This window comes from Macaca fascicularis, chromosome 8 (genome assembly GCF_037993035.2).
Source record: "Macaca fascicularis isolate 582-1 chromosome 8, T2T-MFA8v1.1".
Classification (NCBI taxonomy): domain Eukaryota; kingdom Metazoa; phylum Chordata; class Mammalia; order Primates; family Cercopithecidae; genus Macaca; species Macaca fascicularis.
In genome coordinates, this window is record NC_088382.1 from 6927343 (window position 1) to 6955044 (window position 27702).

Here is a 27702-nt window from a genome sequence, read left to right on the forward strand (position 1 = left end):
CCATAAACAAATTATATGTATTAAAAGTTGCCCAATTAAAGGTAAAAGCATGTATGGATTTATTGTTTTTGTTATTACCTAGAAGGGAGCCATGCTGTATTTGAAAACTATGCACAATTTCACATCACAAAATAACCAGTTGTTATTTGAGGGGCTGGTGTTCTGATTAGTCTTAATTTTTTAACTCATAACATTTTTGTCCCAATCATCAACACTGTTAAGAACAGGTCACTGGTACAGTTAAGTTAAAAATGATTGAGGTCAGGAATTCCTGTCATTAACAATTTTTTGTATTAAAGTTTGAAAAGTTTAAGGAAATTTAAGAACCTATTCCTTAATAGTTAAAAAATAAGGAATTTCATATATGCCAAATGTTAAGCATAGATAATTAGCTTGTGGTTGGAATTTGATGGTTTTATGTTATTCAGCAAAATACAATAACGTACTTTCTCAGGCAGCATTTTTACACCAACATTTCCCATTAAGACCAGTTTGTTTAGGGAATTTTTAAGCTACATCTGTATGTAATAATTTTTTGAGATTCCAAAGACTACACAGTCTAATAAAACTCTAATCCTTCAACTATCTTCAGACTAATGTTTGTAATTATCCAGTAGATGACCAAGAATTGATATCATCTGTTGATTCCAGAAATCATGGCAGAGAAAATGCTGTCAGGAACCCAAAGAAAATCAGAGGAAATGGTACCTTTAGAAATTCTGAATCTTTTCTATTAAGATATGTGGCTTGACTGCTTAACCCCCAAATGCCTGCTTAGAAGGTAGTTTGGGGCTATATTGTAATAATCATTTAGTTCCTGCCTTCTTCTGCCATAGAAACAACATGCAGAAGCAGCATTGCTTACGACACACACTGAACCTGAAGGGATGAATTACACGTGATGATGGAATGTGGCCATATTAACGCAGTCACAGCAGTGTTACCCAATGGACAGTACTGGAGCGGTTTCCACAGAGGCATTCATGCGATATGCAGAATACAGACATTTTACACAAACACTTACGATGGTCCTTTTCAGTGTTGAAAAGGAATTCATTATCTTTCAGAGTAAACATGTGCTTTGAGGTATATAACTCGGAGGTATAGAAGTTAGATCATTTACCCCAATGAGTGTGACTGGAATTAGAACCTTTAACTAATGTGAGATGTAGTATAGATCTTGATAAGTGTCTTTCTGGTGTTCCTGTTAAAATTCATTCTAATTATAGTTCCTGCAATTGTGTAGCATCGTACAGTTTCCAACACCCTTTGCTATCCATCATCTTATTTGAAACACATAATAATCTTACAAGTTCACTGATGTAGGTAACAAAACTGGTACCGTTTCTGAAGATACACAGTGATTGTTTCAGCCAGTTAATTAAGGCAAGAGATCACTAAACAATCATTCTACAGTTATTCCTACTTTTTTTTTTTTTAAAGTCACTTATTAAGTGAAAGAAGCCAATCTGAAAAGGCTATATATTTTATGATTCCAACTCTATGACCTTCTGGAAAAGGGAAAACTGAAGATAGTAAAAGGATCAGGGGTTTCCAGGGTTAAGGGGAAGAAAGGCTGTGCAGGCAGAGCACACAGGACTCTTAGGGCAGTGAAGCTGCTCTGTGTGATTCTTCAGTGGTGGATCCATGGCTTCATACATTTGTCCAAACCCACAGAATGTACAGCATGTCAACTGCGGGCTCTGGGTGATAATGATGTGTCAATGTAGATTCATCAGTTTTAACAAATGCACCACTCTGGTGCAGGATGTGGATCGTAGGGGAGGTGACTGTGTGTGTGCCACGGAGGGGGGCTGTCGGAACTCTCTGTACTTTTCTCTCAATGTTGTTGTGAATCTAAAACTGCTCTAAAAAAAAGTAGTCTTTTAAAAAATCATTTACTACATATGAAAAGGAACAAGTAAAGCAACAACAACAAAATGTTATTCTGTAGTTTCAGATTGCACCAGTAAACCTAGCCAGCCCTCACTAGGGTCTTCTGACGGTTATATAGTTAAAAGTACACCAGCACCCCTGAGAGTAACTTCAGAGGCACGCTGGTCTAATGGTAATGGTGTCGACTTCACACGTCAACAATTTTTTTTAAAAGTAGATTTTCTTGAATCTGATCATGTCCAAGATACCTCTTCTTTTGGTATAGAATGCCTTTATTCAAACTACAGGAGAACGTGAACATATCCCTTTGCTGTAGTTTGGCTAAATTCCTGAGGCTGGCTTGGGCCAGAAACAAAATCCCCTGAAATGGTCTCTTTTTTTTTTTTTTTTTTACCCTCTCCCTTTTTCCTTCTGGTTGGTGGTCTTGGGGCCTCCAAGGCCCCTCAGGCAGAGGAGAACTGGCAGTTTCCCCATTCATTTTTGGCACTTCTTGAACGGAAAAGCGAACGTCAGACGGTCCTTATAAAGTCCCACGTGATTCAGCCACCCATACCGAGGGTGGCCCTGGCCGTGGATTTACACATAAGGCAACTTCATGGCGTATTTTCCCCTTTGGCTGTTGAATGTAACTACCAAGATATGCGTTGGGCAGACAAAATAGAAATCTTCCGTGTGTAGCATGTCCAGTTGGATACTGTTCGTGACATAGAGACGAGCCCACAACTCGGGTTTAACCTTCATTCTTGAAATTTGCCAGAACAAAATTTTCATAATGAAGGTGCTAATGTATCTTCTGAAATACTGAGTACTTCAGACAGGGAGATGTGGGTGGTATCTAGTAGCCTTGTGATAAGACCCGTATTAGACTAATAGGAGTCTTATCCCCAGATTAAGCCACCTGGACAGTCCACCTCCAGTCAACAAGAGTGTTAACATGGGAGTAAGTGTGACAAATGCCCAGTTGGTCTGGACTAAATGTGACAAAATTGAGAAACAGATCCTACAAGAGCTGGATTTTAAAAAGAGAGGAAAAAAAAAAATGGAAAGGCTAGCTGCTTGCTTCTTTTTAAGACTTTGTTCATGTTCTCTCCCCCAAAAGCCAATTATGATTATAATTAATCAGCCCACAGAAAATGATTCCTTCTCTATGAGATGTCATCAACATGATAAAATAATCCATTTCCCAAGACTTGTATATCTTAGTGTCTCATCTCTTTAAAAAGCTCCATTGTCCATAAAAATTATAAAATTACATATTTTTTAATGACAGGTAATTTTTAATGTATATTTTTAATTTGGTCGTTGGTTTTAAAAATGTTAAAATATTAAATATCAACTGTGAATATTTTGTGGTGGTAAGTTGTCAGGTTAATGCAAAGATTCCAAAAATAATTCACAGACATGTGAAAGGTTGCTCAGAGGGAGAACCAGTCTGATTTTGGAGAAAGTAATCACCATCAGAGGAGCCCTCCGGGGGAGCGGGAGAGCCCACGGGTTTCAGTGAGGTTCTAGATGAATTGCAAAGAGAGGTTTTAGCTGGTTGCAGGAGGGGCTCTGGTAAAAGGATTAGGTCCAGTTCTCAGGAGTTTTTTAATAGGTTTCACATCTTTTGTCAACTGATGCAAGGAAGGATTAGGACAGAAAAGAAAGGTGATTTCATGGAGAAATATCTAATTAAAATATTAAAGACAGTCGGCTGGCATACCTGACCTACAGTCCCGGCGGTGGTAGGCAGAGTTCCTTTCCCTGTTTTTAAACCACACATAAAACAGTCATTTTAATCCCAACAAATGGTTCAAACTGTTATTCTAAACCACTGCCCATGATTTTTTTTTTTTTACTGTTTTTATTTACATCAAATCATTCAACTTCACATAATTTTCTTTTTAAGCATTAACATAATGCAAGTGCCAGGCCGTTTTTGGTGATCCCATCTGTAGAAGGTTAGATGGACAATAACACTCAAATAGTTTTTAAACTCTAATAGTGGGAAGGCAAGGCCACATGGAACTTCCCTGAGACTGAATTTCATTGGCCTGCCTTTCAAGTGGTGTACTGTGAAATCCAGCATTTCACCCCGTCAACTTCCAGAACAGGGCTGTAACTAGATGTATGGTTTGTAAGAATATCCATGTATACTTCCCCTTGTTTATAACAACTTGTGGGGGGGGGGGGGCTGTCCTTTTTTTTTTTTTTTTTTTTTTTTTTTTTTTTTTTTTTGAGACAGGATCTCACTGTGTCACCCAGGCTGGAGAACAATGGTGCCATCCTGGCTCACTGCAGCCTCCATCTTCTCAGTTCAAATGATCCTCCCACCTCACCCTCCTGAGTAGCTGGGACTACAGGTGTTACCACCACGCCTGGGTTATTTTTGTATTTTTTGGTAGAGACGGGGTTTCATCATGTTGGCCAGGCTGGTTTTGAACTCCTGAGCTCAAGCGATCCACCTGCTTCAGGCTCCCAAAGTGCTGGAATTACAGGCATGAGCCACTGCACCCAGCCACCTAAATTTGTTTTTAGTCTTCTGAACTATTAAATAGTTGTACCAATTAAACCAATTGCACCAATTCTACTACAAGGTGGAATTTCTTATCATTCCTTTACAAACAGGATATTCCCAGTTGCTTGTTTTTGCTTGTTTTCTTAGCAGCTTCAGCACCATCCTCACATAGAAGGGCTGGTGTCTCACCTTTCTAGGGGTGAGAACAAAGCTGTGCTCTCAGCAACTGGAATCTGTCAAGTCTTCTGTGGGGACTTGGTATTTCAGGTCCTGATGCTGGCCTAGGAGTGCCCTGCACTTGTCTAAAGATCGGAGTCCCAGTGGGTGAGAATTGCTGCCAAGACTAACCAGGGGTGTCAACCAGTTACTTAACTTCTCAGGCTCACTTTTTTTTTTTATTTTTAATAAAAACAAATTATTGAAGAGGTAATTTTAATAAGTACTATATAATAAGTACTATAGCATATACAGTGTTTACATATAGGCATTAAATATTAAGAATGTTTATTTCAGAATCATATAATTATACCTAATATTTACTTTTTGTCAGTCTTTGTATATTCTCCATTTTTTGCAATATCCATATATTACTTAGGTAATAGGAATAGCAACCATTCAGAAATAGTTCTCATTGATTTTCCTTTTATAAAAGGGTTTCCATGTAGTGACCAAGGACTTAACATCATTCCCACCCCACAGTCCCGCCCATGCCTGACTCCCTTTGCGCTGTGTTTAATTTCTCATTTCATTCATTTACCCTTCTGTGCAGCACATACCAGCTGCTGCTACACTACTGACCAAAAGCATAGGCATTGTCTTTTTTTTTTTTTTTAAAAGAGACAGGGTCTCACTCTGTTGCCCAGGCTGCTGTGCAATGGCACCATCATAGTTCACTGCAACCTTGACTTCCTGGGCTCAGGCCATCCTCCCACCTCAGCCTCCCAAGTAGCTGGAACCACAGCTGCGTGCCATGGTAGAGATGGGGTCTCACTCTGTTGACCAGGCTGGCCTTGAACTCCTGGCCTCAAAGTGTCCTCCCATCTCGGCCTCTCAAAGCTCTAGGATTACAGGTGTGAGCCACTGTGCCTGGCTTTAGGCATTTTCTTCCCCCCCTGACTTCTTCCAGGCACCTAGAACCAACACTGCGTGGACACATGTAGGTCCTCGATAAATATTTTTTGAACAAATAAACAAACTTTCATGGCTCCTGCCCCGAACTTGAAACCCCCCTACGAGGGGTGGGCGGGGTCGTGTGGTGTTCACTCACTTACGCGAATGAACTGAGAAATAACGCACTTCTGCCCAAATTCATACTCATTCACGCTCCTCCTCTCAGCAGTTTTCTGCAGTCTTCCCAGCCCCATGGAAAAGTCTGCTTTTGTCAGAGGGGGGGATATGCGTGCTTTCCCGTATTTACTTTACCGCTGGGCAATCCATACAAGGCAGCTAAACTGCAGAGGGCACTGGTGTTAGCATGCCCCGTGTTTATAAGGGACTTAAAAAAATATACAGGCTTGCATCCACCATACCTACCATACTTGCGTGCTAGAGATATTCCCGGGGCAAAATGAGGTGATGTGTGGACAGTGCTTTAAGGTGATTCAGAACTACCCTGTTAGGATCACTACCTTAGTGATGAATGGTGCGGCTGCAAAGTTGAGTGGCTGTCTTTATATCAGAATGATTCTAGAATAATTTAGGAGAAAATTCTCATTGTTAGGTTCCTTCAAGCCCAAGGAGGCTATAGCGCAAAGAGAATAGGTGTTGGCTGTCTAGATGGGCGCTGTTTAATTAGAGTCGGCCGTATCAGTTGCCAAATGAAGCCAATCTTACAGGATTATCCTGTAGAACAAATATATATTTTGCATATTTAATATGATATGTGTATGTGTGTAAACACACACACACACACACATACATATATACAGGGAGAGAGAGAATGGTTTGCCTGCTGACTTGCCATTAAGTACCGTAAACATCCTGCAAATTGTGAACAGCTAATTGGAAAACAGTCTGTCCGTGTTCATGATTCATTGTATGCATCCTCTTGATCTCAACTCAGGAAATCCACAAAGCTGTCCAGGCCCTGCTGTCATTTTGTGGCCAGATATGGAGAGATCTAAACCACCTCCTTTCTTCCCTGTCAAAACAGTTGTGCCACATCCTCCCTCTCTTCCTCATCTTGACTGACTCCCTCACAGGTGGTGTGTCTGTCTCTCCTGCCCCTGCCCCCACACACACCTTTATTTCTTTACCTCAATCTTTCAGATTTGCTCTTTGCTCCTAAATACAATCTTCCTTCCAACCTCTTGTCATGTCATTTGTGGGCCAGGAAGGATCCTGATTATGCTACAATGCCACTGTACGTGTTTTAAAAAGAAGGAAAGCTGTACATTTGATACTAAATTTGGCATTTTAAATAAAGGGCTGGTAAAAGAAATCTCTGAGTGCTAATCCCCAAGAAAGGGATGGAAGACGGGGGAAGGAGAATCTGCTTCCTATTTCCACCATTTCAATAGCCTGACATTTTTTTTACCTTGCCCATATCTTTCATAATATTTTTGTTTTATTTTTTAAATTACTCCCATGATGGTAGAGTTGATTTGAACTCTTGTTTTTCCATTTTAAATATACAAAATTTCAGTTATTTTATGGATTAAAATAAGCACCATGGACCATCCTGAGCATCTGATCACCACTGATAAGACAATTATCCTTCTCAAGTTCCGTGTACACTTGTAGATTACAGATACACTTGTGGATTACAACCTGTTTACAACTGTAAAGAGCCAAATTGACTAAAATCAGAAAAATTTCAGACTTCAGTATTGAGACTATATGGATTATCTGGTGTCTCAGTAGAAGGTAAGATTATGGAAATCCATTTCCTAGTTCTAGACTCTGCAAGCAAATAGTATGATATCTGACTAGTTAATCCAGTATCTCAGACAACGCCATATAGTAAACAAAGACTACTTGACCACAGAAAACAAATGATATATGTATAATATATAATCCACATAGAGTAAACATGTATTATATTTTATATATTTTATATACTGTAGAGGCATGTATTGTACTACACATATACATATTGCATAAGAGATATAGTAAACTATATTTGTATTTTCCAAAATTAAGTATATCGCACTTCCCCTACCATAGTGAAACTGTCTCTTCTCCATTCCTTACTGCATTCCTTACTATAGAGTAATACTAACACTGAGCACAGTCATATTTCACCACTCAGGATGGAGCCAGCCGGTACAGTAATGGTTCTTGTCCTCCACTATCACAAGAGACCAGTGGCTGTGAATGGGATGGGATTTTTTTCTTTCCTCTAATGAACCAAGCCCTGGGTTTTATTGTTGTTGTTTTAATATACAGCTAATGAGTGTTTTGTAGCCACACACGACAACACACACACACACACACACACAGTCCCTAGCAAGGGCAGGGTGGGACTGGCGGGCTGGGTTCCTCTACGAGCCTCTCACCATCCATTTCTCCCAGTGACAGCAGCTATGTTTGAAGAGCATAACTGCATGGTTTCCTATGCATTGATTCATGAGTAGTAGCTATCACATCTTATTAAAAAGATACACTGTTATTACTTTTAAAGAAAGAAAAGGATTGCAATTCACATTTACAGTTTCCAGCCTGTTCTTATGTCGTTTAAAAAACAAACAAACACACAAACAAAAAAGATGGCAGAGGAAATGTTTGCATCCGTAGTAGGCATCAAGTTTATTTTTCAAATCATTCTGTTTTAAAGTGTTCATAGACTTGCAGTTGTTTATAGGTATGAGGCACTCATCAGTGTGAAATAGTTATTTCCTTTCCATATTTCCTCTTATCAGGAAAAAAAAATCCCTTTGTTCTTACAATCGGTTTTGCTAAATTATTTGTGAGTTTTTATAAAGTGTGTTTAATATCACCAGGGCAGAGGTTCAGACTAGTTGCAGGATTAGCAAGAGGGACGTAGCATGAGTAGTCTTTGGTCCATTGCAGTGTGTTTCATGTGCTAGCGATCATGAATTTATCTTATCCTTGTTTAACTACTACACAGCGAGTGAGCTGTCCTGTATTGTTCCATTCATATTCCTCTGAGTTCATTCAGAAGCCTGACACTTCCTTTGCCGGACAGATAAAAGGGGCAGCGTGGGACCTTTCGGTGATGTGAAACCTGCTTTCTTAGTCGAAGCTCCCTAGGCTATGCTGACCACTCAGAGGTTGAACTACTATTTATTTGCCCTAAAATGAACCAGAAACTTGGTCTTAATTTCCTTCCTGACAAGTGTTTTAATTTCCTAAAAGTGTACAGATTTTGTAGTGGGTTGTTTTTCAATCTTTCATTTTTAGTGCTGATCCAGGAGAGAAAGGAGATATGGAAACTTTTTTTTTCCCCAAAAAATAGCTCAAAAGAAAATATGTAAAACCATGAAAAACACAGAATTGTGCTGCTGCTTTCTGTGCTAATCAAATCAGTGGGTGTTAGGTTGTAATGGTGACCCTTTAACTGTGTGGCTTATCTATCATTCCATTTTATATTATTTTCTTCCTCATGAGAAAATCAGTGTTTATTATCACAGGTGACAAAACACAGGAGATACACAAACAGAGAGGTTACATTTAATCACTTTAAGTGGGTTTCATCTTTGCTTTTTTGTTTTCATTCCCAAGCCAGAAGCCTGTAAACCAAGCGAGAGTGCAAATTGCCTTTCTCAGGTGCACATCGCTGAGATAGGCTGGGAGAACAGGTGTGGAGCTCATGCAAAGATAAACATTAAGTCATTCTTGGTGAAACGATATTTAGCTAGACAGCTGAAGACGGACTTTTGAAATAGCATTGTGATACTGCTGTTCAAATATTGACTAAGTGAACCTGGAAAGGAAGAAATTTTGGTCGCCTAACATAGAATTCCTTGTCTTTTTCTGTCTTTATCTCAAAGACCCAACAGAAGGGGTAGTTTACCTAAGAAAGAAATATGAGCTTTGCTTATGGAGTTTCAGGTATACCTAACGTAGGCTTAATTAAGCAAATACAATTTAGCAGCCTTGCATTTAGCAAAGCACTCTTTTATGTTTCCTGGCCATTTCTTCTAGGAGATGACTTGCCCGTCGGGCAGATTAGAATATTTACTGCAATGCGTCTTTCATCCCTCACTGTGACTCTGTAACCACGGTAGATGTGGGAAAGTCATTAAACATCAGCATGAAGATTTACAAAGAAATAGGAAGTTCAAGTTAAGCAGATATTTAGGATATAGTTTGCCTTCCACATATGTCAACCTGTGTTGCTGCATACTTTTTAAGCTTAGCGTAATTATTTACACAGCTACGAATTTTAGAAGATGTTTAAAAGCGCACCACAGTGACCTGGGAAAGGAGGGAAACTTACTGGAGCACTGAGCCAGGAGCTTAAAAAGACATTGCTAGTGAGTTTCATATTACATGAAATCTGTATTTGATAGGTCATTTTGGTAAGTTTTTGTTTTCAATGACTCCTCTTTACACAGTAACCAGTGGTGCTGGGAACATTCATTCACATTGATTCGTTTAAGCTCATGACTCAAATAATAACTTAGTTGTTTTCTCTCTGAAGGTAGGGGAGGTAATGAGAAGCACAGATTAGGCTCCAAAATCCGTTCCGAGATTCAGATAAGGTGTCCTAACAAAAGGCTTATGGTGAAATGAAAGAGTGAGAAAATAATTGTGCTTTTCTAGGGTAACGTGTCAAATGAGGCTTACCAACTTTTAAAAGACTATATACCTTTAGATAATCACATTCCCTGCCATGTAAACATTGTGATGTAATGGCATCATCATGCTACTTAACAACGTATGCATTTTGTTTAAACTTCCTTTAGAATACATATAGTCCATATAAAGAAAATTCCAGGGTCTTTTTGGGTTTTATATAAATAGCTCCCATGTTTACATGTAAAAAAAATTATTTGTGAAAGAAAAACAGAGCTTTCAATATCCTATTTTGGTTACATCTCCATAAAAAGTCTAGGAAACAGTGGGATCATCTGTGAAACAGTGGAATCACCCCAAGAACAAACTGTCAGATAGATTGTCCTGTCATGGCATGACTTGAACATAACCGTCCCACGTGGGGACGCATGCCGCGCTGGTTGCTGGAACTGACGGGGGCTGCAGTGCTGAATACCTTTGGGACGCTTGGGAAATGTGCCCCTGTTTACAGATGGCAAAAGCCCTTAGCAGTAGGGCCCTGAGATTCTGAGAAACACAAGGTCTGCTTTATTTAATTTCCTCTCGTTTACCAAGAGTCACAACCTATTTTAGTAAATAAATTCAGGAAATTGGTAAAGCACTTTACTCCATCCGTTATGCCTCGGTCATCAGCATGCTTGTCACGGTCTTCCTGGCTCGCGGGCTGCTGTGGCTCACAGCCTTCCCTCACTTGCCTGCAACCAGCTGAGAACCTCCGTGGTGATGGGTGTTACTGAGCTTAAACGATGTAAACAAACAAAACGGCACACAAGTTGTGCAGAGAAGTGTATTTCCTCTACCTTGTTAGTAGAGATTTCTAACTTTAGAGATTTTCTGTATTGACTCTGGCATTCTTTCCAAATAATTATTTTCACCCCGGGGACGACCCACACACCCTGGGATAGAATAAAAGAAATGATCTTTCATTTGAGGGTACCAGCAACCCGCTCTCCAGCACTAATCCTCTTTATCCTTCTTCTTCTTTTTTTTTTGTTGTTAAAACCTGAGCTGCTGCCAAGCTGATCTTAATAGCATGGATTGTTCACAAAGACAGATGGATTTTTTTCCTACCTTCATTAGCCACTGAGTGTTGTTTTCCATGATGTTCTCCAGCACTTGCAGCCTCTGCACCGAGTCATCGTATTCTAGCGGCGCGTCCCTCTGCACAGCATTGGACACGTAGGGGCTGGAGGAAGAGCGGCAGTTGTCCATCTCTGGCAGGAGGAAAGTGTAGCTGCAGGACCCATGCTGGACCTGATACTGCTTCTTTCCTATGCTGTCCATGCTCTTCCGAAAGTTGTTATAGGCTGCGGCCAAGACAAGATCACAGCTCAGGGTAAAGAAAACAATCTGCCACATTCTTTCTTCAGTAATAAGCCAGCAGCTTAGCAAACTTGAAGGCACACACAGGTCCAGAGTCCCGAGCTGCTGCCGTCTAAAACGCAGGGCTCCTACGCTGCCGTGGCCGGGTCCGTCAATGAAAGTCTTCTCTTTCCTCTTTTTCCAGTAGCAAACTTGGTTTTTAGTGCTGTGTTCTCTCCAGGCATGCAGTAAACTGTCAGATTGCAGTGGGAAGAACAGTCCTGCTCACTTGGGAGGGCTGTGTCAGCTTTTACAGAGCAGCTTTCACGGTCCTTTGTTCCTCTCTCCCCAGATCCTACAGTGTCAGTATCCGAATCAATCACTTTCCTTTCCTTATATGATAAGTTGATAAGAGCAGCCAGACATGTGTAGTGGGCTGCTCCGCCCTCCTGGCTTATCCGTTATCTTCCTGTAGGGGGTCACTAGCCAGGCAACAGGAAAAATCAGAGCAGAATGCCTGCCGTCCAACCAGGACCCATGCCGCAGAAACCCTCTGGGAAAAACCGATCCGTCACAGGACCCCTGGGCATTTCCTAGGCACCACCCCAATTAAGTATTTCCTAGAGAGAGCAGTTGATCTCTTTTGTCTGAAACTGATTTTGCCGTGCTAAACTGGCAAAATATCTGAGGTAATAACTTTAATGTTAAAGTACAATGAAAGTTCCTGTTTTTTCCTTTAGGAATAAAAATACTACAAATAGGTCAGGACTTCGGTTTATTTTTGTTATTACAAATAAAGAGGAAGAAGTTTGGCTCCTGTAAACGTGTGCCTTTTCAGAGGGAAAAATAGATTCATTGATATTAGTTGATTCTTGAAACACTAGCCAAGTTAGAAAAGATTTTCATTTCAAAACAGTTGGATAGGGAGATCTTCTGTTATTAAGTCACGTTAGAAACATCAGTTTCTAAGCTCTGACCTTTATTCTTTTAAAAAAATCCACTTGGATATTCACACTAACAATGCACTGTACTGATTAAGTTCATTGCATTACAATAGAGAAATTAGAATTTAAGTGTGTGTGTAGAAAGAAGAACACAAACTTTTTTTTTTTTTGAGATGGAGTCTTGCTCTGTCACCCAGGCTAGAGTGCAGTGGGGCAATTTCGGCTCACGGCAACCTCTGCCTCCCGGGTTCAAGTGATTCTCTTGCCTCAGGGTCCTGAGCAGCTGGGATTACAGGCGCACGCCACCACGCCCAGCTAATTTTTATATTTTTAGTAGAGTCCGGGTTTCACCGTGGTAGTCAGGCTGGTCTCAAACTCCTGACCTTGTGATCGACTCGCCCCTGGCCTCCCAAAGTGCTGGGATTGCAGGCGTGAGCCACCGTGCCCAGCCCACAAACTTCTTTATTGTGTCAGGATTTGTTGACATCTCAGCATTTTGTAACACATTATCAATTACATTAGTCTCCCTTGGTATTAGACTCAGACAAGTCACTTCCCTATTTTAATTAAGCTCTAATGTCCTCATCTGTGCAATTCAAGGGGTGCACTCACAGGATTTTTCAACTTCAATCCTATGGCTCTGTAAATCCTACGAGTCAGTTCCTTTAACAACTAAAACTTAATACTTCAGAGATTAATGATATGTTAACTCACCAGCCCAAGTGTACATAGGGAAAAAGCCCCTTGCCTTTGCTGTGGTTTGTTTATCTCTCAAGATACAAGGTTTATTATTCCCAGTGAGCGCTGAATACCTGGTACCCTGACTTAACAGACCACGTCTACCCATAAAAGATCTTTATTTTTCACTAAGTTCTAACCGAAAGACAGCCTTTCCTTTATCTGTGAATAGTTAACGAACAGCAGTGTGAATATCTGTGACTTTCTCATCCTCAGAAATCAGCTATTTTTATTCGCTGTCACAATACTCTGAAATACGTTTTTATTAAACCCACCCCTAGATCTTGCTACTGCACATTTGAATAAAGTAGCATGTGTCTTCTTTTGAGAAGGTGTTTATAGGCTTCACCAGACAACCACAGGGTTCTGTTGCACAGAAAAGCTGGGAGACGCTCTCTGGAAGGATTCCATTAGCAGAAGTGGTCCTATGATTCCACCAAGGTTCTGGACATGGTTTCCACTAAGGGAACCCATGAAAGACGCTATACCCATCCGGACAGTGCTCCGTCGAATAAAGCATATAGGTCTTAAAGATGAGACCTGTGTTAGAACCCTGCTTCTGTGTGACTCCAGCAAATGCTTCAATTCTCGAAGCCTCGGTCTCCCTACTCATAAAATGGAGATCATTTTTTCTCTGTAGGGTTTTTAGGATTAAGATATAATTGTGTGTTTAGAAATATTCGTTCCTTTTCTTTACAGGCATGTTCTATTAGATGGGAATCAGTTCTTCTACCATCAAATAGTGTAACTGTGCTATTCTCTGAATGTGAGGCAGTGCCATAGGGTGCAATTTTTTTATTTCCTGTTTGAAAAAGTGTATTATAAGGTATTAATATCACATATGTGGTTTTAACTTTTTTTACGATTATTTTTTGTAGAGACAAGGTCTCACTGTCGTTGCCCAGGCTGGTCTTGAACTCCTGGCATCCAGTGATCCTCTTGCTTTGGCCTCCCAAAGTGCTCGGATCACAGGTGTGAGCCACTGCACCTGGCCGGCATATGTGGTTTTAAAAGTCATTCAGTTGTCTTCCAGGCAAATAGGGTAGTTTAAAAGGAACAATAGAAAGTGGGCACACCACAGTACTTTTTGTCTGCCAGCCTTGTGTCAGACACCACGCTATGCACTGGGGATAGAGATGAAGGCAACTGGGTATCTGACCTAAAGAAGCTAATAGTGTATGGAGAGGGAGAGACCCATGTACAAATTGGATGTGATAAGAGAGAGCAGTCAGAGCACACAGGAAGACAATGATGCTTCTGGGCAGATAACATGCTGTGCGCAGCTGGCATGGACTCCGTCCTTTTCAAATCCCCTCAAGTTCCGAACATGGGAGGAACAGCTCTTTGGAGATTCCTAAATGGAAATTATCCAAACTAGAGAGTCAGGGGAAGCTCTATCAGACCTGGAGTTGGCAAACTCTGTAAACTATCAGATGGTAATAATGTTCAGCTTTGCAGGCTATACGGCCACCGTCGCCACCACCCAAAGCTGATGTGGTGCAAAGCAGCTATGGACAGCCTAACTGAATGAGCATGCTGGGCTCCAGTAAAGCTTTATTCGTGGTACTGAAATTTGAATTTCTTTTAATTTTCACATCATGAAATATTCTCTGTATTTTCTCCAATCATTTAAAAGTTTAAAAAACATTCTTAGCTCATAGGCTGTTAGAAATCAGGCCTGGACTGGAGCTTGCTGGCCTCCGAGAGCCTAGGTGGTCTGTGGGGGTAGGAGGTGCTGGGCAAGGCCGTCCACAGTGCACGCGGTGTGGTGACCATGTGTGGTTGGCAGGGCCATCGGCAGTACACACAGTGCAGCCACCACCGTGTGTGATCAGCAAGGCCATCCATGGTCTACACAGTGCAATAACCATGTGTGTGGTCAGCAAGGCCATCCACGGTTTACACAGTGCAATAACCATGTGTGGTGAGCAAGGCCATCCACGGTCTATACAGTGCAATAACCATGTGTGGTGAGCAAGGCCATCCACGGTCTACACAGTGCAATAACCATGTGTGGTGAGCAAGGCCATCCACGGTCTACACTGTGCAATAACCATGTGTGGTGAGCAAGGCCATTGACACTATGCCGTGCAGCAACCGTGTGTGGTCAGCAAGGCCATGGATAGTGCACGCAGTACAGTGACCATGTGTAATCAGCAAGGCCATAGATAGTGCATGCAGTGTGATGACCATGTGTGGTTGGCATGGCTGGCGACAGTGCACACAGTGTGGTGACCATGTGTGGTTGGAAAGGCCATGGATAGTGCACGCAGTGTGGTGACCATGTGTGGTTGGAAAGTGCACACGGCGTGGTGACCGTGTGTGATCAGCAAGGCCACGGATAGTGCACACGGCGTGGTGACCGTGTGTGATCGGCAAGGCCACGGATAGTACACACGGTGTGGTGACCATGTGTGATCGGCAAGGCCACGGATAGTGCACACGGTGTGGTGACCATGTGGGATTGGCAAGGCCACGGATAGTGCACACGGTGTGGTGACCATGTGGGATTGGCAAGGCCATGGATAGTGCACACGATGTGGTGACCATGTGTGATCGGCAAGGCCATGGATAGTGCACAGAGTGTGGTGACCACCGTGTGAACAGGGGAGAGCTGCTGCCTCGGCTCAGCCTTCTGTGTGACTGCTTACAGGGGCTTACTAAAGGGATAGAATAGGTGCCCAGAGAAAGTGCCACATTGAAGTGAATCAGGGATGCCAGGTAGGGAGAGGGGCCAGGAAGTGGCCTGGGGAGCTCAGAGCTGTGGCCCCTAGGGAAGTGGAGACAGGGTCCATCAGGCCACTGACCAGGAAGCCTGGGGGAGGCAAGGGGAGGCCCTTGAAGGCATTAGGTGTAGAGCCTGGAGCTGTGGGTATCCAGTAACACCGCCATGCAGCCTGGGGGTCTGAGGCCACCCATCTGGGACCCCTTCACTCTCAATGAGGCTTGGCTGGGGGATCTCAGAACTCCAGAGAAAATCTTGGGTGTTCCTCCCTGCCGTACTTCAGGCAAGAGGCCGGTGAGACTGTCAGACGAGAAACATTGTCGCAGGTTCCCAAAAGCCACCTGCCTACCCACCCAATTTTTTCCCGTAATAGTTCTGCTGAACAGCTGTGCATAGTGCGATTTATTTCCTTAATCCTGTTTGGTTTCTCCCCCATATTGTGTGTCATCAACTGACATTTCAGAGGTTCCCATGTGTTCTCTGTGGAACCGTCTCAAGTTCTTATTACCCTGGTTGACGACACCAGAAAAACCACAGCTACCTACTCCCAGAAAGAGGCCAATGTTACAAAGAACCTCGTGGCCAGCCCTTTTGGCTCAGTTTGCCCAGTTGGAGGCCCTAAGGCACAAACAAGAAAAGCCAAAGGGCCTCCTGAGGACCGTGGAAGTGGGTGGTGCGTGGACCCATCACTGGCTGAATGTGGAATAGGACTCATGACAGCCAAACCATCCCAGGTTCCCCCAGAGCGATCCATGCAGCTCTCATAAGCAACCAGAAACCAAAAACAGATGCTAAGTCAGCACAAAGTGGGGCAGCCCCCAAGCTATGGGTGGCCAAACAGAATTTCCAAGTGGGCCCCCGTGACCCCTGCTGTTGTCCAGCAGGCCAGTTTAATACTCAGCATTTATCCAAATCAAGGGATGGAAATGGGGCCACCAGCCTGACCCAGGCCCGGGGTCGTTTTGCCTTTCCAACCGGTACAGTCCCAGCAATGCATTGGCCAGCATGCAATTTGAAAAAGCCCTGCTGAGCTGAAAAACACATGGAAAGGGCTCAGACATACTTAAAGGCACATTGCTGCCCTGCATTTATAGGGCAGTTTGTTCTGACATGGTTTTCCATCAGGCCTGGGCAACCCCTCCTGAGACTGTCTCCCATCCTCAGCGTGGCCTGGCCGGCTACAGGCTGCTTTCCTCCCACCGCCACTGCCTGCAGGCCTGGGAGGCGGTGACTGCTGCAGGCTTATTTGGGCAGCCTGGCCTTAATTTTTGGAAAGTGCCTTGTTGATGTATGAGGAACTTCCAGGGCTGAAATAGTTTAAAAAATGAAGCTGGGACACTATGTTTTGATTTTAGCCATTTGCAGACAGAGGGGCACACTCGGGACTCTTGGGCGCCTGGCACACTAAGCTGGGAGGGACTTTGGAGACGTCTTGGCCATCTAAATCAGTCAACATGTTTATATACACAACTTAATGTTCGGTATACAGGGAAAACCATTAGAAGGTTTGCTGCACATAAAACTGTTGTTAAAGTTATTTTTATTACTTCCCCCCACAAATTGTATGCAATAATTAATAAGAACTAAAGTCACAACTGGCACAACACCTGCCCCCCTGCCAAAAAAAAAAAAAAAAAAATCTGCTTTCTGAAAGCAGGCTCCCTATAGAGTGATTTCTTTATATGCCTCCTGGAAGATCTGTTTCGACTCCATTTTGATATACGTTGAACCAGATTTGAAGACCCACAAATGTAGTCTAGAGCCATTTTGCAAAAATGTTGCTGCATCAACCGTTACCATTCCCCAGAGCGGCTCATCATGTTACTAGTGTTCAATCCTGACTTTGGAATGCTAGGAAGGATAATTCCAGCCATGGGATTTCAAAAAAGTACCAAAGGAAAGCCCCTTCAAGTTACCGTAAGGACAGAAGAAAAGGAAGAAAAGTATAAACACACACGTATAAACATGTAAGGTAGCTTTTGTCCCTATACCAGATAAGGAAATCAAGTCTCAGTGAAGAGAGAGACAAGAATTCCCTTAGCCAAGTGCCTGTGTGTGTGTCTGTCTTTTACGTTAATGGTTATGAATGTAAGGAGAATTTAAAGCAGTAATTTTGCCCCTCTTTAACATGGCAAATACAACCTCCTTTAGAGATCAAGAATCACTATGCAGTACTGGCCGTCACCTCTGTGCGGCACAAACACACATCCCCAGTGACAGAATCCATCTCACTGCCAAAGACTCTTAGCAGCCTCAGTCCTCTTGAGCTGGAGCTGCTGCGTCTTGTATGGAAGCTCACCGGACATCCCATGTGGACCTCGGGCATCTGAGCTGGGACCATCCTATTACAAGTGCAGAAACCACATCATTAATGCAGACCTGAAATCAAATCGTTACTTACTAGCTTAGGACACATACTGTCTAAATGGATCAGTTAAGCTTTATATGTACATTCTATATACCCTTTCATTGTTTGGGCTTAAATAACTTTTCTGCTTTGTCTGGTTTAATTTCATCCGATGTGGATCGCTGGAAGAATATGATGTATATTTTAGAATAGAAACAGTTCTGAGATGCAGTTTAGCACCATTTCCTGTTCTAGTTGCAATTAAATATAAATATAGCATTTGACATAAAATAGCTGGCCCAATATATTTAGAGTACAAGTTAAGTGTCATCCGCTTGGAATTGGGCATTGACTCCGCAGAATTCACCTTTGTACAAGGTGAGCAAATGTATATTTTGTTAAAAATAAGTATCTGACTGCCAAAACGGACAGAAAGCTCTTTGCCAGATGTGTTTTCAGGCCATTTCCTTTCCTGGGAAACAGCCATTTCCCCCGCATTATAGTTGTGTTTTCATTTGCGGGTAGATAGAGTAAGCGCAGGAGTTATAAGGACCCAGGCCTCCACAGCCCAGGCCTTATCTCGGACAATTATCTTTCTCCTCGCAGCTGTGTAACTTCTGTTTGACACAGAACCACAGAAACCCTGTTAGTGGGAAGGATCAGAGTCAACAGGAGAAAATCTTCATTGTTCATGTGACTTCTCAGGTGCTTGGCATTCTTCTTTAGGTGGTTTATGGATGTTCCAAGTACTCATTCATTCTGACTTATCTGTGTTCATTGTGAAATTGTATGTGAATGACATTTAGAGCAGATGGATTGTTGTTGTTGTTGTTTTTTAAAGAAACTTAAGAGATTCATTCCCGAATCTTTCCCAGTTTGTACTACCACAAACCAGCATTGCATCTGCTAAAGAATTTCATATTTTAGAGCTGCATTGTATATCATATGGAACCTTAAGGACTTTGAAGGGAAGAGTTTTTATTTACTAGTAGCTTGGGAAATATCCAAGTAACTATTTTTTTTTTAAGAAAAAAATTCCTTGCGTTTTTAGAAATAGTTTACATGACTGTTATGCTGTTTGATTTTTAAATATTTTCATTCTCTAGTATTATTATGGAATATTTTATTTTCCCATCAAAAAAATGCCAGAAGGTCAAGATACAAGTCACAACATTAAAAGGGAGTGGATACAATTCTAAAACAATAGATGAGTACATTTGCCTGATAATATTTTTGCCAGTAATTCTGTGTCCTGTTTTCTCCCTGTAGAAAGAAATGCTAAACATTTTTTTTCAATGGATTGATGTCAGTGTTTACTAACATGACCTGTGTTAAGTCAAATAAAGTCTTTCCTTTGACAAACACCATATTTCATGAGTGGCTTTGAGGTGGGCTTATTTGTTATAATTCACATTAAATGTTCCCCAATCCATTTCATAAATGTTGTAGAGATCTCAAAGTCCATTGCTTCTAAAAAATATGTCCAGTCTCTTTATCATAACCATCCTAATATAGATCTAAATTTCTTAGAGTGAATTCTCATTTGAAAGTGGCTTAATGCCAACTAGATTAATTCTTGTTTAATCTAAATTTATAAAATTTTTATCTTAATTATTGAGAAACCTTTTTTAAAAAGAAATAAAAGTGTCATATGTGCTATTTACATTAAGATATATTATCTCTCTTGGTTATAGGTTAACATAAATAAAATTGCTTATGTCAAAGAAGTAAAAAAAAGCCCATGACCTCCTTTTGGTATCCCTGTCCATCTGGCGGACTTTATATGAAAAAATCTTCCTGTGGGAAATTAGGCTTGATTATAGACTTACAAGTACAAAAAGGAGTTTTTGAAGAATTATATTAGAATTATAATAAATAGTTACACATAAAAGGAAGGGATGTTTGCTTTAAGTGTATAAAAATACTCCTTGTCACTCTTGTCCCCTCATGAATCTTAGTTGTCTGATGATGATTCAAGTCTTTCCTAATAATTCAGAATGTATTTCTCCACTTTTTCTCTTAGAAACGCTATTTCAAGCAGTTTGGTACCCCATTAATAATAAAGCATACTTCCCTAAAATGTTCCATTTCAAGTAAGGGGTCTAAAAGTCAAAGACAGACTGATACAAAAGAGAAAAGTAAATTGGACAAAGACTGAAGAGAATTTTAAGTAAAATTTCAGTATTAAGTTCTTGACATCGGTTTCTCTCAAGGGAAAAAAAAAAATCAATAATGTATTTTGAAAGCCTGAAACTATTCTAGTAAAATATTTACAGAAAAAAATAATAGGTACATTCCTCCCAAATCCTGATGCACGTTTAGATCACCTTTTTTATTTAGAGATCAAAAAGTCTTGCTTGACTACAATAAAAATTAAAAAATGGTACCTATTTAAGATGCAAGTATCGAATCCACTTGTAATACTCACTAGCTCCCTCTGCTGATCTCCTATCAAGTGACAGGCAAATCTATCCATGATTGTTATTACAGTTGTTAATGGAAATAATAGGTAATTTAGGACCTACATCAATTGCAACTAAAATACAACCTACAATGCTTTCATTTTAATTTTAATGCGACAGCATATCACACCCTATACAGACGTTAAAGATAGATGTGCACACACACGGTGAAAAAATACTTTTAGGCATTGATTTAGCATACACAGACCTAGGAGCTGTCTCTGTATCCTCGGGTGATAAGGTTACTACTATTGCAACAGCAGAAAAAGAGGTTTGTACTGTCTGGCTTCATGAGGAGCCAATTTAGAGACCAATCCTGCTCACCCCAAGCTTACAGTCTAACAAGGTGAACAGATGTCCCATCTCAATGCACAAGCATTGCTGCATAAGGCCCTGGGTAGTACAGGAGGGAGCCCCCACATGGGAAGCCTCCCAAACCACGTGAGGGCTACGTGAACAACAGGAATAGTTTCACTATTTAGATCCACATTGTTACTTATTTAAGAAGAACATACTCTGCCCTTTCTCCCTTCCTGAATAAAGACCAAAACTGAGGGAAATTACATTCCAGGCTGAGAAAATTGCCTGTGCACTTAAAAAATAAATAAATAAATAAATAAATAAATAAATAAATAAATAAATAAAAGACCGGACCATGGAACTTAAAAGAAAGTAACAATAATTGAGCCAAGAGTGAGGAGATGGGTGAGTCTGAAGATGCTGTCTGGAACTAGCTGCTGCCGAGTCTGCTTAGGAATTGGGTTTGTATCCTAGACATAAAGCATTTGGGGCAGGGGAGTGGCCTGATGTGACTGGGAAAGGACCCTGGAGTGCTGTGTGCAGAAGGGGTGAGAGGAGGTGTGAGTAGAGGCAGAGAGACCAGAGCAGAAGCTGCTATGGTAATTCAGGTTAGATATTATAGTGGCCTGTGCTAGAATATTAACATTGGACTCATGATGTTAAAGAGGGGTGGTCAATAGACCTTCTACATGGATGGAATACAGGGAGTCCAGGAATGGGATTGGTTTGGTATTGGGATTGACTCTTACACTTAAAAACACTAAAATAAAATAACTTAGCAATAGCTTTTAAAGCATCTATAAAATGACAAGATAATAAGCACATATTCTGCCCAAACTTATGGGAAGGTAGGAATCACGTGAACTGTTAAAGAGCTTTGCCATCGAGTCATTTGCCAAACCTGGCCAACGTAAGCCTACTTCAAGGCCTGAGTGGTTCAGACAGAAGACAAAGGCCAGGACCCAAAGGAATGGGAGCATCTGATGAGAGACCTCCTTCCAGGAAGGCTCTACCCCAGTGTCAGGGAGGCAGAAGTAAACCTGCCCACCCCACTCTCCAGAGCAAACAAGAAAACATGCCTGGATGTTAAACAGAACCAGAAGAGGGGAGCCCATCCCTGAGAAGGTAACTACAAGCTCACCCTTTTTGGTTTTACAGTAAACATAAGGTGGTCAGAAAAAACCACAGTGAGTTGTTCTAAGGTGGTCCCAGGCTGCTCACCTTAATCCCCTAGGTTTGTGGAAGAAGCAAATGAAAATCCTTTCTGGGAGAATGCACCTTCATCATGGGTCTCAAAATATTCTTATGGTTTCCCAAGAATAATGGGCAACTCACAGACAAAAATAAACACACAAGAAAACATAGTACTATTCGCAAAAAGCAGCAGAAAGAAAAAAATAGTAAAAACAGACCAGCAAAAACATCTGTCCCTGCGGTATTGGTTTGCTAAGGCTGTAGTAACAACGTACCACAGACCGGGTGCCTAAAACAATGGGAATTTATTCTCACAGCTCTGGAGGCTAGAAGTCTACAATTGAGGTGTCAGCAGGGCCATGTTCCCTCTGAAACCTGTAGGGGGTCCTTCCCTGCCCCATCCTAGTTTCTGCTGTTGCTGGCCTCATTGTCTCCTGGCATTCTCCCTGTCTACATGGCCGTCTTTTTATAAAGACGCAGTCATATTGGATTAAGAGCCTACCGCACTCCAGGAGGACCTCCTCTCAACTAGTTAAACCTGCAGTGACGCTACTTCCAAATAAGCCCACATGCTGATTTGCTGGGGATTAGGACTTACATCTTTCTGTCAGAGATGTAATTCTACCCATAACACTTACCATGTTTAAAGATGTAAAGTAAAATTTTGAAAACACCTAACGGGGACAGAAAACTAAAGAAAATAATATTGCAGATTTAAAATGAAAACTTACAGACACGAAAAATACGATGATTGGAATTTATCATTTAGAGTCATGTTTAACAAGATTAGACACACCTGAAGTGGAAAGAGAAGTGACAAGGAGTCATCCCAGGTGTAGGATGGAGAGATGAGATAAGGACCAAAAGGGAAAGTGAAGAAGACCTGCAGATGGAGGAAGAGTGTCTGACAAAGTCCATCCAAATTCCGGAGGAAGGGAGAGAGAACAGGGCAGGCAATATCCAAGGAGATAATCACTGAGGATTTTCCCAAAGTGATGAAAGATATCAAGCTACAGATTCAAAAACGGCAATAAATGACAAACAGGACAAATAAAATGATTGGATAAAGCAGTAAGAGGGAAGAGTCAAGGATTACTGGTTCTGTAGTTTCTGGCCTGGCAGCTGCACAGATAGGATTCTCAGAGGGGAGAGGCAATGCATGCAGCTTGCACAGGTTCAGTTTAAATTGGCTATGAGACTCCCAGTTAGAGTTTTCCTTTTGCATATACGGGTCTGAGCTCAAGAGAGCCACCTGGGTTGGAAACAGCAGGAAGACCTATTTTCATGATTAATCTCAATGGCAGCCTCATTACACAATATTAACTAATATTAAACAGTTTATGAAACAGATGAAGAAGAACAGCTGTATAAATTGCATAAAGCTTAGCAATCTGGGTTTTTCTAGACAAAGTTAAGCAGCAAAACAGCTCCATTATCAGGGACCCTTGGCCATGGTATCACAGGTGCAGGTTCTGCAGATCATGGCATAGCGTCCTGTTCTGTGGATTATGGCTCTAGAAGAGATGGTGATAAAGAAGACCCGGGCTGGTCAGTCAAAAGGTCCTACATAGTATCTGTACAATGTTGCAAGTGACTGAAAAATGAGTAAAACTTACGAGATATAATTAGTAGCATGCAACTCTTCATAATTTGTCACTTCTTTGAAGGTCCTTGTTATGAGTTGAATTTTGTTCCCCCAAAATTCATGTTGAAGTCCTAACCCCTAGTACCTCAGCATGTGACTGTCTTCGGAAGTGGGGCCATTGCAGATGGAATCAGTTAAGATAGGGTCATACTGGAGTGGAGTGGGCCCCTGATCTAATGTGACAGATGTCTTTATAAGAGGACAGTCATGTGAAGACAGATACAGGAGGAACGCCTCGTGACAACGCAGGTAGGGACCAGGTGAAGCTTCTACCAACCAGGGAACACCAAAGATGAGCAGCCACCACCAGCAGTTAGCAGAGAGGCCTGGGACAGATCCTCCCTCATGGTTTTGGCTTCCAGAAGGAACCAACCCTGGCCCACACCTTCACCTCAGACTTCTGCCCTCCAGAACTGCGAGACAGTGGATTTCTGTTTAAGCCAGTTTGTGGTACTTTGTTACAACCCTAGCAAACTAATACAGCCTCAAAAAAAAAAAAAAAAAAAAAAAGTAATAGGAAAGGAATTAAAATATAGTGCTACCTTGCAGCCTCCACCAAACACCGTTGCCATTTGGTTCTTCTGCTTCTTGTTCAACCTCAAGAGGGGGAAAAAAAAGTCCACACAGCTCCTGGTGGTAGCTATGCAAAGCTTCATTCTGCTGCAGTAAAAGTGTTTGCTAGAAGAACTAAGGCTCGTTAATTGCAGCCACCCTATAAAAGAAGGTCCTCTTTCATGAGAACCTGTTTCTCTGCAGGAAGGCGGGGCAACCTCAGGGCCTCCAGCATTTAGGCACTTATCCATACCTCTGTAACCATTGTTGTGAGGTTAGTTGATAATAGCTCATTATCCTCACAAAACTGTTAGTCTGAGGCCAGGCCTTATTGGAATGCGGCCAGTGTCTGTCTGTCTGTCTGTCTGTCTGTCTTTCTCTCTTTCTTTCCCTTTTTCTTTCTTTCCTTTTTTCTTTTTTTCTTTTTTTTTTCTTGCCATGTAGTCTCCCTCTGTCGCCCAGACTGGAGTACAATGACGTGATCTCGGCTCACTGCAATCTCCGCCTCCTGGGTTAAGTGATTCTCTTGCCTCAGCCTTCCGAGTAGCTGGGATTACAGGTGCCCGCTGCCACACCCAGCTATTTTTTTTTTAGTAGAGACGGGATTTCACCATATTGGTCAGGGTGGTCTCGAACTCCTGACCTCAGGTGATTCGCCCGCAGGTAATCCACCCGCCTTGGCCTCCCAAAGTGCTGGGATTACAGGTGTGAACCACATGGGATTACAGGCGTGAGCCACAGTGCCTGGCCTACTGTCTTCTCTGAAATGGCATCTGTGCATTCGTCTCGGCCACCCCTGCTCAGATAAAAGCAATGGCGCCTCCTTTGAAATCTGAGAGACGCAGGGCCCTGCCCATTCTGTGGAATTCTTTCTCCCTGCTGCCTGCTGTGATGACGGCCCCTTTGCCAAGGAACCTGAAAGTCCTGCCACTGGAATTACGCTCTGGACAAGCGGCAAGATACTCCGTTCTGTCCCAGCCACTGGGTTTCTGCTGTACAGGAGGCCAGGGTGCTGCGAACCTGCTGTCGGCCCTGGGCGAAGCGAATCTCGTTAATCCAAGTGGCCAGTGCCTCTCCCTCAGAGCATGTGCAGTGCTGCAGCCAGGGCCTCCCTGCGTGGGGCTTCTGTCCTCACACTGTGGTGCTGCTGGGATGTTTCATGGGGCCTCTCCCTTCGCATCACCACGTGTGCTCCAGAACCTGGTGCGTTTGGATGAAGCCACTAAATGTGTAGGTCAGCAGCTCCACACAGAATCAAATCATCAAATGCACACTACCTGATCCAGAATAGATCGTCCTGGGGTAAACACATTCACATATTCTGAATGTACAAATGACTGTCTAATAAACACACTAGAACTTCCATAATTACTGTCCTTCCAGATAATTTTTCAAGATTATGTACACGTATTCTGCCATTCCTATTCAAGACAACTTTAGAACTTCCTTTGGACAGCTGCTATAAGCTAAAGGGCTTGCATTTGAATGTCTTCCATGAAGATAAATCTTTGTTCATGAAAGGCAGAATGATTTTATATGCCACAAAGCTGCAGTAGTGTGTGAGGTTTAATAGATGGCTAAGCACGACACTGTATTATTCTAATCCTATTTTTACAATTTAACAAATGTGAAAGACACTGTGCTACTCGTACAAGAGATACAAATTAAGGAATCTTCAATGACCTTATAGCCTAGAAAGATCTTTAGTGATTCTTGTTAATCTCCCTACAGAGCTAAGTGATCCAGAGCCTAATTAATCCAGAAGCTATGTCTTCCTCCGCCTCCAGAGTAGCTCTAGAAAGGTCAAACGCTTCCGAGATGGAGTGTCTGTGGGGATAGGTCCCCTTTGCTGTGTGCCGTCCTGTGAGACAGCAGGATCTCCTGCATCTCTGCATTCGAAGTGAGGAGTTTTCCTGCTATGTCTGGGGAGAGCCTCACTTGCCTGCTCAGTAGATCAGACGTGTTCTCTGCTTTCACCAACAGCTAAAAACACCACACTGGCATTGTTTCCCAGACACTCGACTGTCCCGATAGGCATTTGGACATGGTCTGTGAGAGGATTAAACTCCAGCCACTGTGGTGGCTCATGGGAGAGGGAAACGGGTAGAAATTCTTTCCCAAACTGGTATTTCTAGTAAAGCACTCAGCCAGAGCCTGCAGCTGTTCACTATTCCATATCAATTCTAAACAGCATTTTCGTTGGCAAAAGAAAAGTGAGAAAACAACAAAGCTTGAAGCCTAAAACTTTGGGAAACCCCTTTCCAGAATGTGTTTACTTACGGGCTTAAAAATATGCCTGTTTTCAGAACAGAATAACTAATATCCATCTTTTCTATGCCGATTGAGAGTATACTTTAAATGTAAGTACATTTAGTGATTAAAAGAGAAAAATACTTGATCGTTTTCTAAACATAACCAAAATCTCACGATGTAATTGATTTTTCCTCTATTTAAGAGCAGACTATTTCATTGCTACCAAAATGCTAGTATTTTGGAGAAAATAGAAGGACTAGAATCAAATATAAGTAGTCAACAATACAAAACCCTGCATGGAAGATGTGTACTTTGGATAGGTATCAACCTGCCCAAGCTCTCAGTGACAAACACAGGCTCATTATAGATCTGAGCAAATGTCCCACTTCTCAGGAAGACAAGGCAGATCCACATAAAGGCAGATGGCACCTGGTGTGGTTCAGACTCACACGTGGTTCTCCACAGAGCTGTTCTCGGCTCATTTGGAACACATTCAATGTTGGGAGCACAAGTTGCTTCTCTGGCCCATGTTATTCCTGGAGCTACTACTTCCCAGGGCAGAGTTCATGTTTTTTATGCATAAACAGCCTGGAAATCCTAGCATTGGGCCAGCCATCCAGAACGGTGGAGCTGCACGATCTGGTCTGGGGATATTTCAAAGGGAGTAGAATACTGAGGCCCTGTGGGATGGAGGCTGCTTCCAAATATTGAGAACTGCACCAGACTGAGCTGTGTACAGAGGAACGGAGAACGTCTTTCATTCCCTTAAACCTCACTCAACACCTGACACCTCCATCTTGGCATCACCCACCTGTAGCCTCTAGCTCTCTTCATCTGTTAAATGAGAATAACTGGCGGGTTATTTGGAGAGTGAAATGACATTGGCAGAGTGCCAGGTATGGTGTCTGATGCGTGCGCCCACCCCCTTTCCTGGTCCCCTTCTCCTCAGTTTGACTAATTATCAAAGGAAGATTGCTTTAGTGAATGAGACAGTTTAGATCCATTCTCTTGGGAAATTATGGTGGTCAGCCCTCCACTCCGTCTCACTTTAGATACCAGAAACTGTATGTCCTTGTGTTGGCAAAGCTGGATTGTCTGTCGTCCT

At 42.1% G+C, this 27702-nt stretch overlaps 2 protein-coding genes across 5 annotated transcripts in view; one reads left to right on the forward strand and one right to left on the reverse strand.

Moving 5' to 3' along the window:
* Window positions 1-11992, reverse strand: part of ANGPT2 (angiopoietin 2) — a 62459-nt gene extending 50467 nt beyond the window's left edge. For all 4 annotated transcript variants that reach the window (XM_005562529.5, XM_005562528.5, XM_045397819.3 and 1 more), the window contains exon 1: window positions 11207-11992. In XM_005562529.5, coding sequence (XP_005562586.2) covers window positions 11207-11494 — 288 coding nt within the window. In that variant the 5' untranslated portion in view covers window positions 11495-11992. The remainder of the gene's footprint in view (window positions 1-11206) is intronic.
* The window catches only part of MCPH1 (microcephalin 1), a 240996-nt gene that overhangs the window by 142694 nt on the left and 70600 nt on the right, over window positions 1-27702 (forward strand). The gene's annotated exons all lie outside the window — the stretch shown is intronic.